This window comes from Anoplolepis gracilipes, chromosome 1, assembly GCF_047496725.1.
Source record: "Anoplolepis gracilipes chromosome 1, ASM4749672v1, whole genome shotgun sequence".
Classification (NCBI taxonomy): domain Eukaryota; kingdom Metazoa; phylum Arthropoda; class Insecta; order Hymenoptera; family Formicidae; genus Anoplolepis; species Anoplolepis gracilipes.
The window spans coordinates 22,023,735-22,042,849 of record NC_132970.1 but is presented as its reverse complement, the minus strand read 5'-3'; the positions used below and the strand labels follow the sequence as shown (position 1 = coordinate 22,042,849).

Here is a 19,115-nt window from a genome sequence, read left to right as displayed (position 1 = left end):
ATTTTTTGCGTCATACAAAAAATTTTATACAACTTGTACTCATATACCATCTTGTACAGATGGAAGCCAAAGTCTAGCAACTTAATATTCCGGCGAGAATTCGGCGGCATTAAATTGAATTTTCGATTCGGTTTACAACGTGGGTGTCAAGGCGAGATTCTGATTGACGCTGATTCGACCGCGACCTTTTCTCGCACGAATAATATTCAACATCGGTCATCGGGCCTCTTCAAATAGTGTCAAATTTTGTCGAAACTTTTTTACATGTTTAAGCATCGTGTTATATGTGCGCCAAACATATATTTTATATATAAGCTGTAATTGATTGATTTTAACTTTTAATATTTGTGTATTTATCTTTGTTTTATTTCACGCATATATTATTCTTGATATTATGAAATCTTACAATAATTTATTGTTATAAAACATGATATCGTACATGTATTCTATTAATGTTTTCAACAATTAAATTCACACATTAAGATTAAAAAAAATGTTGGCAGCGAAGGCTGAATTTTTTTTTAAATTCTAAAATTTTTCTTATCATTAATTTCTGATTTTCTGAAAATAAATCGTTTTTTTATTAGTTTGACATATGTATAAATATCAGTTGCAAATGTGAAATGGAGTTAAATGGATATATATTATGCTGCTGCCTACTAAAACGTTCATTAAAATTATTAAATACGAGACAGATAAATCTGGCATATATTGTAACAGACAGAGCAAACTGTAAATTTTCCATCTGAATGTGGGACGTTAATGCAGCAGCTATTTACTATTTGCGGTCTGACAACGTTCTTAGGATTCCATGTCAAAATAACTGGCAGTATACCAAGTATGAGACTGAGAAATTATGCAGAACTCCTGTTACGATGTATTATTAATCCACAGTTTCAAAAGTGTATGAAACAGTTACCGGTCAAAGATCTTGTATGTTTATCATATTCTCATAGAATTCATGAGGAAACGCGGCGTATTTTATACAATCTATTCAAGCTAGTTTGCATATGAATTATTTTCTCGAAAATACCTGTTATGTGAGTGTTGACAAGTTAGAAGATATAATATATTCAGTTTACATACGTGAAAATGATCACATAAATAAATTTTTTTATATATCATAATAATATGATATATGTATAATACATATATGATACATATATATAATAATACCAAAAATATCAATTTTAATTTTTTCATATCAATTGCATCGAAAAAGCAGAAAAGTCATTTATTCTTACCTATCAAAACATTATATTTTGATAATTTTAAATATTTTTAAATTTAATAGGTAATAGAAATGTTTATATTTCATAAAGAATTTATATATCTAGAACTAAATATTTTAATCTTTTTTTCGAATTTTGATATTTACTTATTACATGAAAATTTTCTTAATATTTATTAGTTATTAAAACTTTTCAGATAAATTATCTTTTTATTTTCCTTTTTTCGTTCTCTCTCTCTCTCTCTTTCTCTCTCTCTCTCTCTCTCTCTCTCTCTCTCTCTCTCTTTTTAGTGTCTGAAAAATTTATTTAGTTACTTAGTTATGTATGTGTAGAAATTATTAAATAAATCCAGAATACTGAAAACGAAAGATTTATGTAATACTTAATTTAGAGAGAGAGAGAGAGATTTATTAAAGTTTAATTTTTTTTAATTACTTCCTATTAATATATAAAACAGATTATATAATGCAACCTATATTATTTTATTATATAGTAACGCTATTGGTTATACATAGAGTTTCATAGTACATGTAATATTTTTCTAGCTATTATTTTTTATATTTCTTGAAATATTTAATAATATCGCGTTAATTTTTGCATTTCATTACAATATTATATATATATATTATTGTATTTGTTACTTATGACTATTTTTATAACTGCTCTGTTTACAAGAATTGTTCGATATATTTGATTGGAAGAATTTATTTATTGGACATATTAACAATTTTTCGTGTTGTGTATTTATATATTATACGGATATTTTTCGATTACTTAAATTTTCTGATGCTTTCTCAATAAATGGAGAGAAATTTTGTAGCATTAATTGAATGTTTGATTACAAATACCCACAAGGTTGTTATGATTGCATCAACTCTGTCACTGTTATGTATATTTATGAAATTCTGAGGAAAAGAAATGATTTGCAATATAGAACGCGCGGTCCTTCCGAAGCTTAGATCGAGATTGAGAAGCGGCCGTGCGAAAGAATCAGGCAAATCACGGGGACCCTTCTCATCGAAGGGATGCTCGTGCGCGATCAAACAGAAATTCCACTAAATAAAGGAGGTTATCGGACTATAAACTTGCTACGTGGATCGATAACTGTGACGCGCTTATTCTCTAACTTCTCCAATTCGAAATTTTTATTGTTTATATAAATTATCGTCCAGTGTTGAATGTGGGATTACGGGGCGTATTAATGGGTAGCACATATATATATTCGTATTTATTTACGCAATTATCCGTTGACCGATGCGCAAAAAATATAATTGGCTGTACTTTACGGCTTAAAATACGAATTGCTCGACGTCAAAACATATTTGTATCACGAAACGACTTTTTATCAACAACATTCAATAAATCACCATTTGATTCCGTGCGATTGTCTGAATCGAAATTTTGTTATTTAATAATCAAACATAAAAAAAATACTCTAATATTTTATATCGGGAAAGCACCTAAAATAACTATTTTCCTTATTAATTTTAATTATATTTTGCTGTAAATTCCCTGGATTTTCCGTGATTAATAATACTATGCTAATATAAAATATAAAATATAAGTTGGAAAGATATTTTTAATATGCAGATTTACAAATACATATATATGTATATTTTAACATTCCTATTATATACGTAGCGTCGTGAAAATTTTAATAGAATTTATATATTTTTTTTGCTTTTTTATACACATATTTATTTCCAAATATCTATATATTTATACAAAAGTTACACAATAAAATTGAAGAAGCATTAATCAAAATAAAAATATAAAAATATAATGTGCAATGCTCTACTTATTTCGCGTTTCGATTAAGAGCAAGGATAAATCATGCGAATCTCGAATTATACATTCGAAGATGGAATGTCGGGTGAAATATCATATTTAATTTTTATTGCATTAGCTATATGCATCGCTCCGCGTCTCCGACAGCGGTTCGAAACTAAAACGGGTGGTAGAGACCATCATAGATATACAGTAGCGGACTGTAAACGCGGGGTGTATGTAAATATAGCGTGATACATTGGATACTCGCTTATAAACACCCCATTTTTATTCGGGTAGCGTTTCGCCGCTCGGCACTCACCCTTCCCATCCACGACCGTGCTCCTTAGTTGCTGGCCCACCAAAGCGGAGAGGAGACAATGCCAACCTATTATTTTTTCGTTTTTATACGATATCACGCGCAACGTCGTGTCTCGAACATTGCAGCGAATATTTCGCAAAGATTATACGAAAATATAAGTATCTGAAAAATGAAAAACATGTATCTGTATAATTAAAATTGTTTAACTGAATTTAATAAAATGTCTTAAGAAAGTAAGAATATATTGTTTGAATATCTTTATTATATCAAAAATGTATATCTATCATATAAATTTATAAAAACAAAATAATTTAACGTAACAGAAAGATGTAATAGCTCTCTCGCTTTATTAATTTTATTAGATTTTACATTTTTTTATTTTATTCAAATGTACCCAAAGTTATTTTAAGAATTCAGTCCAATCAATTCAAGAATGTTACATTAAATATGATCTATTAATATAGAACATGATAAGAAAAAAGGCATAAAAATTTTGATACAAATAAAATTTATATTAATTTATTATTTATATAAAATTATTTCAAACTTGTTACGCAATATTTAATTAATAAATAAACTTTTTTTTATATTTTACGTATAATATTTCCAGAATATTGTAAAACAAAAAATGAACAATGTGTGTTCAATGATTAGATTATTAGCATCAAGAAAATATTTGATGGAAAGTCATTTCTTGTGCATACAAATTAAACAGACAATTTGATTGCACAGATCGGATCACCTGATTCTCTTGTCGAATGGCCTTGAGAGATGTTGTTGCCTTCTTGAGCTCCCAGTCAGGTTCACAGTTTCCAAGAATGAATGCCGGGTCCGAGTCACGATGCATCTTTTTCGCACCATCTACTTTTTCGCTGAAATCGCGCCAAACGTTTCGTATTATAAGGCTAAATTCTACAAGGTATTTTTTGCCATGGTTTTTCATCATTGATTAATTTATTGCGGTGAATGCTCGGAAAAGAAGATTGACATAGAGAAAGAAGATCACGACGTAGTCGTGATACTCATTGTTTTCGTGCGATGGGTAATTATTAATTTCTTAATAATTTTAAACGCGTGAAAACGCTGCATAATTTTTCATATGATTATATATGGACAACAAATCTCGAGGATTAAAGGATTTTAATAATTTAATTATATATAAGGATGCATTACTAATAAAATAATCAACTGCTAATATTTAACACCAATTTAAATTTGCTTTCACGTATGATTCATAGTTAGAAATTTATCGATATCAATATATAACTTCTGAATTTTTATTTATCTATATTAAACAAATATCTCTCTCTCTCTCTCTCTCTCACACAGCAAAAAAAGGCTATATTAAAAAAAATATTTATAATATTGAGAATCTATTTTTCCATTTATACAATTCTCTATTCTTTATCTTTTTTTTTCTCTTCCTTTGCATAATTGTATAAAAAAAGTTGAGTTTATTTTTTTAGTGCTTTAAATGAAAAGTATAGATATCGTTTACCCGGCTTGTGCGTATCGATTTGACTTCGGAAATTCGACACCCACGCATAGGGCACACGTGTTAATGTTATTTACGCCATGATGTTATTTATGCGCGCCAACTCGTGTTTGAACAAGTGTGCCACGATGACGACAACGCTCGTCGAAATTGGGAAAAAGTGTTTGTCAGCAAACGAACGCGCCAACGATCACAAATAATTTTAAGCCGGCTAATGGTAAGGACGTCAATCAGCAAATTGTACTGCCGCGAACATTCCCTCTTTTCTTTCGAAACTCGCGAAGGCAAATCTAACGCGATTATTAATTCGGTATCGCGTCTTAAGTGGTATGCAAACATCGATAGGAAGAACTGTTCGTTTACACACGTCTTCAAAATTGTGATTACGTCATAATATGTGAGGAAAACGTGATTATTTTATCAATTTTCTCATTTTGGTTGGTATTAAAAAAAAAGATTGTGACAAATTATTAAAAAGTTCAATTTGCTTTGGCTTGAAATTATATATCTTATTGATTAATCCAGTTTTATCAACATTATTTTCGAAATCGATGATAATATTTTAATTATTTATCTTCTGAATTAACTTTTAAAAATTGTTATTTAATGGCACCAGCAGTTAAGAATTAGATATAAAAAACATATATATCATTATTATAGTTTATATACGATATGATTCGATATAATCGATGTATACGAACAATCCACAACTCATTTCATAAATTAAAATAAACTGGACTGGTGCTAGTTCGTTACTGTACTGACTGGTTTATCGCATCTTAATTTAAATGCTGATTGCTACAAGTTGAAACATATGCAATGTTGTTTGAATATATTCAATGGTGTGGATGTGCCTCGTTTTTCAGTTATGCCATATATAGTCAGGTAACAATAACACAGTGATCGTCAACTACAATTGCAGACACGTTCTGACATGATGTGCAATAGAATTGTTATTTATGTGTAAATACATATAATTGTACTCAATTTAGAAATTGAATTACCATTAATAATTGATTTTTCTCTTGTTTTATATATTTATATAAATAAATATAAATATAATAATAATATATAAATAAATAATATATAATATAATAAATAATATGTAATAAATAATATATAATATTCAGCGAAAATGAGGCATTAATAATTTCCGAGTTATAAACGATTGAAAAAAGGCGCTTTTCGCAAACTAAACTTTTTGTTAGAAGATTATCAAAACTACATTTTTCAGTTAATTTCAGATAGAGTTTATTATAATAGAATTTTAATTTAAAGCTTAATTACAAAGATATATAATGACAAAAAATGATGACGTTTCTCCATATTTTTGCTGAGGAAAAATCGACTCCAAATGATCTCAAGAATCTGCCATTAAAAAGTTTTTCGGCAATTACAGGATACTCTGTATATAAGAAAACATATATTGTTTATTATTACAGTAGTTACATAGGTAATATAGGTATAATTATTAATGCAGTGTTGAGTTTAAAAATTCGTAAAGTATATACATTAATTATTATTACTTACAATGTTAGAAGAAAAACAATTTATGCACATGATTCTTGCAAGTTGCATAAATAAGTTTTTATCAACAAAACAGATTTATAGCTTGTTAGTAGTAAAGTGAATTTACTAAATGCATCAGAAACTTTGCTATATTCAGTCTGGCATGTTATGTAAAAAAGTTTTGTTTGTAATTTGCTACACACATATTTATATTTCAAAGCATCCCAATGTGTTTTATTATTATATTTTATTGCATTACATATTTACATTATCTCCAATAAATAAAATAAATTTTAATGTTACTCAGTTATGAGTCAGGTTACTATAATCGAAGAAAAGTGATGTAAGTTTCTCTTTCACGACCTTATCATTTTGACATGAATTGATGCGGTCATTATATATGTCAAAAGAAAAAAAAATATATATATATATGTGTGTGTGTATATATATATATGTGTGTATTGTATATATTGTTTTAGATAAAATTGTATTCAAAGTTTGATTTATAAAAATTGCCATAAATAAATAATTTTCTTGGAATGAAACGTTAAGTCAACTCTTTTACATCTGACAAACTTGATATCACTGATAAAATACTTGCGAAGTTTATCTTCTCTTTTGCGGGCCATAAATGTCGTGTCACCACTACACTTGTAAGCAGCGGAAAAAGTGTAATCCACGTTAAATGCATTTGTGTATCGTGAGATAAAGGAGACCGTGCTCTCAGCGGTTGTTTTCCCTTTTGTTTCCACGAGCGAGGTAAATAAAAAGAAAACAGGAAGAAGAATACTTGGGCAGGAGCGCGCTCGAGCGTCGGTCCGAAGGGCGCTGTTTATTAAAGGGCATTAATCTGCGAATCTGTACCGGGTGTCCGCTTTGGCTCTCGCGGCGAAATGATATTACTTAGCGCGTTTCCGTGATGCTCGCTTAAATTGCGTTTTGTAATTAGCCAAGAGGCAACGCGCCCATGGTTTCCCCAGCGGTTCCTTTTCTCCTCTTCCCTACAACTTTCGAGTTCTCCTATAGTTCCTTTTTCTCTGTTCTCGTCCTTCTACCCTCGACGCGCTTTCCACTGTTCGTCCTGCTTCTCGAGAGTGTCCCGCAAGATTTATAATTGCATTTGTCGGATTTTATGTTATGTACTGGACACGTGCAGTTATCCGGATTGATTTGGCGTAAAAAGGTACGTCGGTCTTGTGATTACAACGAAGAGATAAATTCATTTTTTCAGTATATTATTGAGATGCGATTTTTATTTACATTGTATCAAGGATTGCACTCTTTATTTTAATATATTTATGATTTATGATTATTCTATATATAAGAGACTTATTCTTTAATATAAACAAAAGTAATATACTTGATCTAATATATGAATAATATATATAAATGATTTATATAATATATACATATATATATATATATATATATATATATATATATATATATAATCCAATTTGGATTTGTTAACGATGGCAAAAGAGACAATAAAAACAGAAAAATTTGTTTAATATATATATATATATATATATATATATGTATGATAACTTTGATCTCTTAATATACTTTTAAATAATAATTTACGGAAATTAAAATTTGTTTATATTAATTTAATTTTCATGTGCAAAAGTAATTCCTTAAAAATTTTTATTTATCTTTTAAAATTTTTTTATTACAAAATATAAAATATACATACAAAATATAAATTATTGAAAAATATGCATATTGCATTACCTACTTCGTATCATATTAATTTGATAAAAATAATATAATAAAAAAAAAGAAAAAAAAACATTAGTATTCTAAAAAAAACAACGAAATAATAAAATATTTACTAATTACAATCGTTAATTCATATCGTCAGAATATAAACGAACCTTTTAATAATCCAGTTAAGAAAATACGACTCTAATACGGCGCGATAAAGTAATTCAACAGTTAACTGTTAGAATAATAGTTCGAAATATGCTGCTAGTGTTCTATCTTCGGTGCGGATATATTACACGTTGTTTGCATTATGCACAGCGCCGCTCTAGAAAGTAAACGTGAATGCGGAGAATCCATGCATATCGCAACTTTATGCCTGCGAAGTGGATGCTAAGAATATCTCGCGTGTTGCAGCGGACACGAATGGCCAGGAGAGCACTATATTGTTCACTTTGGTTCTTCGGCTGAAAATAGCGTAACTTTAACGTTATTATACACAGTTATCAATGGAAATCGGTCTGCGAATCGTGGGAATCGACTTGTTCTTATCTTCGAGTCTACGTAATTTATTAATTTATTTTGGCACATTTATTAGACCGTAAAGCGGAATTTTACATTTGTCTACATAAAGTACAATATTAATTTACAAATTTAATTACAAAAAACATATGTGTATGTGTGTGTGGTAATTTTTTTAATGAGTCTGAAATAAGTAAAATTTAAAAATTATTTACATTATACAAACTGAATAATATAATTATATAATTGTAAGATTATATTCTTAAATATGCAAGTTGTAATAAATCATTAATTATTATCGCATTTATTAAACGCATATTCTTGCAATAATAACGACGCGAAATGATAATATATTCTTACCATCTTGGGATGTCAGTATAAATCTTATTTTTGACTCATGAGTCATCGTAATGCAAATTACGACTCGCCTGACGCAATCTGGCTATCACTGCGAGAATCGCGATTACAGCGTCAGCTGTTCGTCGCATCTTCACGTGTTGTACGCGCTATAGTGTCAGCACCGGTTATAGTGTTAGAATCAACGTACAACTGGAGGCACAAGCATCACAAGCGGAGGAGCAAAACAGACCGGAAAAAGCATAGAGAGATCGGGACAGTCGACTCCGTCGTGCTCTTCTCGTTGTCCTTCCTGTGTTCCGTCTTCATATCGTACACGCTTCTGTCTTTCGCGCGTACACGTGGAGGCGAGCATCCGCGGCTCGTTCTCGCTCGGCAAAACTTAACAAAACAATTTGCTCCAAAGCAAACAACGGCATCCGGTTTACTTGTGAATAAACAACATATTTATTTTTAGAAGCCCCGCGATCGTAACTCGTTCGTTCGGACGACCGCATCTGAAAGCGCGTCTATTTGTCGGCGTTACATGAGTTAACGACTGGACGGAAAAAAATTGTCGGTGACATAAGCGCTTTGTTATCTATGCTAGTTTTTTCTTGTTAAAAAAATTACGCGAGATCTTATCTAATCGTGATCATCATATTACCAATTTTTATATAAATGAACAAAAATTCATAATTTGATATTATTTTATGCTTGTTTAAGTAATTTTTTTATATAATTAGAGAATACATTTTTGTTTTAAAATCATATGTAAGATATGATCGAATGATATTTTTTTTCTCCCATATTTTTCTCTTACGATAATATTTACCATAGAAAAAAAATTTATTTATGCAAACAAGTAAATGATATCGCAGATATTGTCGTAATATAATCATATGAAAAATGCGTCAAAGTAATTAAGATAAAATTAGTAACTTTAAAGCGATTTGCGATTAAAGAAGTTAAATTAAAAGTTGACGTGAATTTAACGATAATAATGTACATATTGGCGAATGCTGGTTTAAACATTCAGATGACGTGACAAATGGTTTCCATTAATGGCGCATTGACTAAAGTGATAAATTAGTTCTATTACCTGGATTTGGAATAAATTTATTGATATTGACTTCCTTGTTGTATATTAATTATTAAATTGCAGCTGAAATGTCTCCATGATTTCATCATTTATGTCATCAGTTTAGTGTGAATCTGTGCGCCATTCGTATCGTTTCGCGAAAAATCTATTTATATTTACAATCGTTTGGTAATTCCGTAAATAATCAAACCATGAATTTGAATTTCACAATTACTAGAACCGTGTCGATCTCCGGGGGGGGGGGGGGAAGAAGCGGGAGGGGATGAGCGAACAGATTGCATATTCATCATTCGCGATTTCGGACGAGACATTTCGTCGCTCGGCCAATGATCCTGGAGACGCGATATACGTGCGAAAAATTAGCATGTAGAAGGCAGTAGTAAAAATAATAATTGACGAGATTATTCGACCTCCTCGTGAGACACTCGGAACGAAATGAAATGTTTTATCGTCGTGCCGTGTCTGAGGGAGTTCACGGGGGACGGTGGGGACGGTAGGTCGTTCCTCCCATTCATCCTCTCGTTCCTTCTCTCATTCTCGCGTAGTACAGGGAAAGGGAAGGGGAAGGGGAAGGGGGAGGGGAGAAGGGAATGATCGTAATCATATTTTCAGGGGAACGGATTTATGCAACGTACTGCGTCGTCTCTGTACATAAAACGCATTTAAAATTCTCGAGGCTCAACCGGGAGGCGGGAGGTGCCTGTTCCCGACTCTGTCGATATCGCGGGCCGGTGGTAGGCGCCGCGGGGGTTGTAATTGGCAATATCTATCGAATTTTACAATAAATCTCACCGTGCCTCGAAGGAGAGGATCGAGGGGATGGGCCGTCGCGGCAATAAAACACCGGGTAGTATCGCGAGGGGCTGCCGCGCCATGCACTTAACGACTTATCTTATCTTCGAATTAGGTCGCGGTTAGATCTCCGCTTAAATACAGAGCTACGGAGACACGCGGCTGCGATCGTAACCACGTGATTTATATTAGAAGTGTTATTAGCCCGTGGCGTGAAAATATTCCGTCATATTAGGGATTAAAAATCATTTCCATGATAAAAAAAAGATGCTACGATTATTTTTCATATTATTAACGTCTCTCATAAAAAAACACGCATATCTTGTTAGTTATCAAAGATTTTTATGAAATTATTGAAGAGAGAAAAATATAATAATAGGGATATTCGGTATGGATATAGTTATACATTTGTATACACTCATACGTCGTATGAAAATTATTGTATGAAAATTATTTTCTAATATTCTACCGACCAAGTCTGCTGGCGGCGTGTGGCTTTCGTCATTGAGCACGCGTGACCAAATACATTCGCGTGTTTCCTTGGAACTTTTGTTACAAAGTATATTAATTTTTACGAGTTTTTATATTTTATTATGTTTTTGTAGGTCTCAGATATTCACTGTTTATATATTGTTTATATGATGATAATTTTTTGCTATTGCTCAAGATCGGTAGTAACTTTTATTAAAAAAGTAATATGCGTTATATCAAATATGTGACTACATTTTGAAATTATATGTATGTATACGGATGACTAATCTTGAGAGAACAAATATAAAGATTTATTTTAATTTGCGTTTTATAAATAATAAAATTATCTAATATAATACGCTTGAATAATTACTTGTTCAATTTTGTTGTACGTAAGACTGAAGATTCACGAAATGACATCTCTGCATTAATTTTGTAATACCTTTCCTAAAATATGTATGTATATATATATATATATATATATATATATATATATATATATATATGTATTATAGACATAATTTCCTAAAATATATTATTCAATTATTCTACAGATTAGTATAGTAGATTTATAGATTTGATAAAAAATATATTGCAGCGCTGCCAGTGTTATTTTGCAAAGAAAATAAATCCATATTCTGTGTATTGGCATCATCCAATTTTACGCGTTAATATATAATTATATATAAATATAAAAGGTATTAACTATAACTGATCTGGAGACGGTAACAGAGAAGTTAATTAAAATCGCCGTCAATTTTCTGCCTTGCAGCACGTCGTCGTTCGCGCACGTGACGCGATTTGACAATGAACATATCGAGAGAGAAGGACGTTGGATCTTCGGTTTGTCGCGTAGCGGGAAAAGATCCGTTTGTTTATTTCGACGTGATACAATACTTAATATACAACATTCTCTGTATGATGCCGCGCGCGGGATGACGACGACCGACGCGACGACCAGCATGACGACAAGCGCGAGAAAACGGTGCGGGGTGCGGTGGGCGGTGGTGTGCATCGCGTGTTTTGTTTGCGCGTTTTCTTTTGTCGCGTGTATGTCCAGCTGCGCGTTGAGAACTCGGCTGGCTCATGCAAATGTACCGCCCGTACAATATGTGCTTCAATAGCCTCCACATATTTATATATGCTATCCGGTTCAGTATTTTCTACCGCGACTGTTTATTTCTGTGCCTCGGTATATACGGAGAATACACGAGGCACTCTTTTTAAAGAAAGGGAAAGGGGGAAAAGAAGGAGGACTAAAGGCAGAAGGAGAGAGAAAGAGACACGCAGTGAAAGACAGCCGCTGGCAAGCAAGTTTCATCGACCGCGCGTGACGATCGTTACACATTACCTTACCACCCCTACACGCGTCACGCGTGGAAATAAACGGAGTTACATTTTGTAATTACACCCCTCAGATCCTATGTCGACTTCGCATAGTAATCGATCAGGCCTCGAGTCCCTGCGACTCACTTTAAAATTTACGATTTCAAAGTCTCCGTAACTTTGCGGGTTATTTAACACGGTTGAAGATTCGTTTTCTATTTTCACATACAGATTTTGTGTCGAAACTATTCTGTCGTTTCTTCGATGAGCTTGACATTCGAGAATGATATTATTGTATGTATTAAATGGAATATATATTTATTTAAAAATAAGAGAATATATGTATTTTAAAATGTACAAAGAGATAATTGTATTTTTTGTTTTATTCGTTCGCGTTTCAATTCATGCAGCGAGATTTGCAGGGGTATTTCTGAGATTTGCGTAACGCATACACTTGAAGGAAATTTTAGCTAATTATACGATGCCAAAATAATTTAGGATCTCGGTCATATTCTACGCTGATTCCTGTAAATCATTACGGTTGCATCATTATGATTCTCTGGCCAACTTTTGAACTTTAAATATAATCGATTCTTCTAGTTTAAATGGTGGACTCTTACGTCAAATGATTTATTAGAACATTAGTTCTCAAGTAGATGACATTACTTGGAACAATATTTTATTATTGGCATACATTTACAATAAAAAATATATCTAAAATTATTTATACATGTAATGGTAATTACATTTATGAGTTTGTCGCGACAATATTATAAATTTGTCCGTTCAAAAAAAATTGAGAACAACTATATCAAAAAGCGTGCCTCATATATGTTTTAATAAATCTAGCAACATATGATGTCTCGTTTTTTACGGCGAAAAACGCGATTTAAAATAACGGCAATGTAAATAAAACTTTACATCATAAAATACGGAACATAAAATATCGCCAGTTTCAATAGCACATAAAATACTCCATTGTGTGACGTTTAGTAAAATATCATATTTAAATTACATTTGCTCGTGTATTCTTTCCGTTATGGATCTTTGAGGTCTTTTTTAAATCGACGAGCGCTCTTTATTTCACGCGAAATGCCAGTGTCACCTCATGAGGAAAATGAATATTAATATAAAGGCGGCCGATTTCCGCGGCGAAGCAACGAATAATATAATAGCCGTTCCTCGCAAAAGATGCGTCTGCGACTGAGAGGGCGAAGCACCCGAAGACGAAGTGTTCTCATTATACCCGGTGATTTATGTGCGTGCCACCTTGCCGTCGGAAGAGATTCTAGGTTAAAAATAAAGTTAAAAGAAAAATAAGGCTTACGGGGTGCAAAGTCGAGAAAGAGAGGAGGGGGGGAGGAGACGCCGCGGCTCGCGGAATATATTACAAAAATAAGCTCGCCGGCGAGACGCGGCGTGCGGAAAAGCGCCGAAAAAACTTTGAAACTTCGGGAGCCTCGCGAAGATCGATGCCCCTCGACTTAGCCCTGCCGCGTAACTTTTCTTGTTTATCGAGCCGTGAGAATAAAAATCCGCAATTGTACAAGTAATTTCATGTACTTCTCTCGTCAAAAGTTTATTAATAATATTTGTACAGATTATTGTTAACTGAACGTATCAAAGAAATTATTTTCTTTGCAAGATATATCTTTAGTTGTATTTTTATGTATAATATTATAAATAATATTATACTTAATAATATTATAAACTTAAACATGTAAACATTTTTGTACTTGTTTTTTTTTTAGATATGTTATTATACTAATATATTTTTACGTCTTAATAATTGTAATACTGATTTTGTTTTAGGGACACATTGGTGAAAATCCGTTTGACAACGGTTCCTGGGGAAAGGAACATTTTCAGCCATCGACAGTTCCCTGGCAGCTGAATCCACGCGGCCACGGTCGTCCTAGTGTGAGTTTTTTTACTAACTTATTACGTAAATTAAATTTAATCTTATATATTTTGAGATATATAGTTGTAGGAAATAGTCTTCAACTATAGGTAGAATAAAAATACGTTTAAAATATAGATTTATTTTTTTCTCCAAGAAAAAAAGAGAAATTATTCAAAGATTGACTTGAATTTTTATGAGAGAGAAATTTTTCGTAACAAAAAAAAAATATAATTTTATAGGAAATAATCTCAGATTTATTTTCCTAAGTCAATTGGTTGCACATTTCAATCGTAATACGATTTTCGAGATTATTGGCTATAATTCTCGCGAGGGTAAATGCGTCAAATTTATAATTTCGGCGGGTAAGAATGCTCGCGTCGCTCCGAGGGATGAGGAAGGAAGGGTAGGAACGAGAAAAAAAATCCGGCGGCTCATTGTGTCGGCAGGTAGCAAAAATGTTGGCGGGGTCTCTGCTTTCTCGAGCGTTTTCTCCCAAGAGTCGTCGGCTACTATATCGTCACCCCCTCCTCGAAAACCTCCACCCTTCGAGCATCGTGGCCGACTACCCTCTTGCGCTTACGCTCACTCTCTCCCGCACCACTCGTCCTGTCACCCGGTATTTATAATACGCTTTGTTTTCCCTCGACTATTTGTCTTGGGTTCTCGGCTCCTCCGCTAACGTTATTATCTCGCGTTTTATTTTTATTTAATTCCGTGTCGAGTTCCGCATCCCCTCCGCGACTCGTTCTCGCCGACTCACCCGCGTAGGAGACCTTAATGAGCGACCATCTCGTCAAATGCTTGGATAGTTTTTTTATATTTTCTTGTGAATCATTAAATGTTGCAATTTTCTCGACGGGTCATTCTCCTGTCTTGCGAAAGCCTCAATTCGCGCGTTAATGTTTGATTATTATCGAAGATTATTTACGAGTACGTGACAACGTGTGATGAATGTTTTTTGCGTGTACAAAGTTTCATATCATTGTTCATGACTCACATGCTGCACGATTCGCATAATCTCTGGTCGAATTCAAACTGCGTGACGATCTGCCAATGATTCGCGTCAACTATTTGTGCCAGTCGCAACAATTTCAGTGTTCGCTGATTTGCATATTATTTGCCTTCGCCAATCGCGTGCCGATCTCCAATCTTTACGATGTGGATTGCACGGCGCGCGCCTTTACACGTGTTCAATATGACGATATTTCATATGATACAATGCAACGTGATTGTGCTGTTATTACATAAGAACTCACACTTTTTTATATTTATTTAATAAGAGAATAATTAATGCATAATTGGAGATTAACTTGAAAACATGGAAAATTATATATCTTATAATATATTGCTTTACGCAAACATTCTTCAACTATAGATTTTTCCACTAATCAGATGCATCGCGTATAACATTTTTGAATATAAATTGTCATTTATTAAATGCAAAATGCACACATACATACACGTTGAATATATGAAAATTCTGATGAGTTTCAGCTATGAGTTTCAGTAATAGTTATATTTTTGTAAGGAATGACATACTTTGTTTAAGTAAGGAGAATTAAACATGTACAGATCGTCAGGCGCACGTGCACAATCGGCATTCGTCTTCCTGATATCATCATATCGAGCGCGATCGTTTACAAAAGTAACAAAAGCAACCGAAACCACTGACGTCAGCGTTTCCGTGAGCGTACGCGACCGATGATCTCATGCGTGCACATACATGTATGCTTACCCCAACGTGGCGCAGCTCCTTTTACGCATGGCGTTACGTGTGGTCGTATGCACAAATTGCGCTATCGCCTATGTTTATGTGACAACGACAGTGCAGTACGCTCGCTTGTTGCAATCACGTATGCATTTGTCAGCATCTCAGGAAGCAATGCGTAGCGATACGTGTATCATTTATCTCTCTCTTTCTCTCTTTTTCTACCGGTTCTCTTCGTCTTATAATCTTATCCGCATTTTTGAATTTGGAATACATGATCTTTTTACTAAAGGTAATGCAAGAACGAAAAAATGATTTCGTTTAAATCTAATTTTGATGTCGCAAAAAGATAATAGATGGCAAAAGGCGTATATTATTAAATTACAGAGTAACAGCGAATTTTCTTAATAGTTTGGTGATATCACGTTATAGTATTTTGCCTTGCGCGAATTTGCATAATCGGCGAGAAATGTTTGCTCGCGAAATTTTAAGTTTACAATGCCGACTGAGTATTTCGAGCGTTCTAATTTAGCTGAAATTTAAGTTGGAAGAGCGTTGATTCTCTCATACCGCTCTCATAATCTCAGCCACGCCTGTAGTAATATGAATCGCGGCAAAAATCAGAACGGGTGGTGGCTCTTAGACCGTCCCCCGCAGCAGCCCCTGGGTTTTAAGATATGCAGAGCACAACGCACGCTTTCCTAGCGAGACTATTTTAATACGAATGAGGGTGGGAGGATCAGAGGAGAGCGCGCGATGGTATGGCGGCCGGCTCGGCGGAAGATCTACTTCTTGATTACAGAACTTTTTACCTAATTACATAACATTGTTACCATTTACAAAGTCGCGTCGAGCCTGCGCCGGCTGACTACTAATTAGAATCCCCGATTAGCACTCGCGACGACATCGTATTCCATTTCGATAAGTCTCGCGACATTTCACCAGCTCTCATAATGAAAGGCTTGCGAAAGACTATGTAGTAGTAGTGCGATTTTTAATGCTGTGAGGGAGAGAAGTAAAATATTTTAAAAATGCATGGCTTTATATAATGTTGTTCTACAAACCGCGAAATAGATCTAGAGATTTTTTAGAATCGGAGGAAATTGATTTTTGTAAAATAACATTAATTATTTATTTATTACTTTTATTGATGAAATAGATCACTTACTTTATGCTTTTAATCGGATATCTCGAGATACTGCCACGAAAATTTTCTTTTACATCTCGGCGACAGACGTTTATTTTTACAAGATGCAGAGTCGAGATCGCAAATCGCATGTACGAGACATGTCACTTATGAGCTATCTCGTAGAGAGAGGGAGAGAGAGAGAGAGAGGGGAGAGAGAGAGAAAAATTTGAATCCCATCCTTCGCAAATAATTAGATATACCGATTTGTGCCAGACACTAGCACGCCGGAATTCGGGATATCAAAGATTCAGAAAGAGTCGAATTTATCTTCGGGACTTAAGGTTCTTATCGGAAAGATGTAAGGGTCGCGGGAGATAGTCATGCGCGAGGGACGAGTTTCCGACGATGCAGACATTAAGACGTCTGGTCCTCGACCTCCGGTTTTCCACTTCCCTCTCTACGCCAACCCCCGGCAAGCGCGTTTCCACCCTTTCCTCCCTCCCCCGCCCCCTCCCCCTCTCTCCTCTCCCCTCTCTCCCTCACCATCTTTAGACGGGAGGTTTACCCCGTCTTCATTGTCCTCTAATTCTCATCTGATCCTCACATTACGTAATTTTCTCTTTATTATTTTATAATTCTCTCTCTAGCCTCCGGGCCCGTGCTCATCCGACTTCAGGTCCGCACGAACTCATCTTCCGCAACGCATATTAATGCACCTTGCATTTATTAATTATTCCGTACTAGTTACTCCGGCTTCTCGTCTCGCTGTCGCAATGATAGATTAAACCGCCTAGATTCGAAAGCTCGCGGATGCGAATCCTGCTCATCACCGGTAATACGTGCCCGGAAATTTTTTCCTTCCACGAATCAATAAAGCCGAAGTATACTCTGCGCTCTTTAGTTTTGCGCGACAAAACTCACGAATTACGAATAATTAACAGTATAGATTACATTTTTGCCATTCTAATTGTTAATTGGATTCGTTAAAGTGACAAATATATTATTTTCATTTCTTTTTGCTGTAACGTATTTAATTGCGAACATTTTTGTTCTATATAAAATTGATACCTAATTGGAGCAAATCACGCTTTCATGACGAAGGAAACTTGCTTTCTCAGACTATCTAAAACTGCTGTCTAGATATATCGGGGTTGCAGCCTCTGTATTTCTTAAAACTTTACTAGAAATTATCTCTTATAGAGTTTACTTTTAAAGAGAACGTCTGTAAAGGGTTGATTGTTAGATATTGTAGGATGAAAATTATTCACGGCGTTTAAATTTACGTGCCGCCTGAATAGAAATCAAGCGACGACCGAGCGCCTTTTGACGAGCTCATAAAACTCAGTTCGTCGTCTCGTACGTATATTTGAAGATACAAGCAACTATTCCGCAGGGAATATTCCCCCAAGATCTTTAACTCCGCGGTCCTAAAGGACTCGGCGTGCCACTTGGTATGCAAGGAGAACAGCCATTCATCTCCCGATTTCCAGCGTTAGTCTCGACCTCCGGATATAAATTAGCTTTTGTTTAGCATTCAATGCGAGACGCCTTTTCTGCCGCGTCGGACCGACCTATCGCCGCACAACCCCCATGATTAGGCATCCTGACCAGCCCGTCGTGCTCCTGGCAATCCGGTGCAATTAATGTAGCCACCTGCCTCTCCGTCGGACCAATTAAACGCTTGCGATTGCTGTGAAAAGAAATTGCTCCGATGTTAAAGGAGAATTTAAATCTCGAGGGACGATCGGGATCGATGCGAAAAGTTCGCTTCAAAGTATTTTTGATCAAATATATAAT

At 34.1% G+C, this 19,115-nt stretch overlaps 1 protein-coding gene across 17 annotated transcripts in view; it reads left to right on the top strand.

The window, feature by feature from the left end:
• Positions 1-19,115, top strand: part of Foxp (forkhead box transcription factor P) — a 292,578-nt gene that overhangs the window by 133,668 nt on the left and 139,795 nt on the right. For all 17 annotated transcript variants that reach the window (XR_012047024.1, XM_072895391.1, XM_072895353.1 and 14 more), the window contains one exon: positions 14,391-14,498. Coding sequence is in view for 13 of the 17 variants with exons in the window: in XM_072895391.1 (XP_072751492.1) it covers positions 14,391-14,498 (108 nt within the window). In the remaining 4 variants the exon portion in view is untranslated. The remainder of the gene's footprint in view (positions 1-14,390; positions 14,499-19,115) is intronic.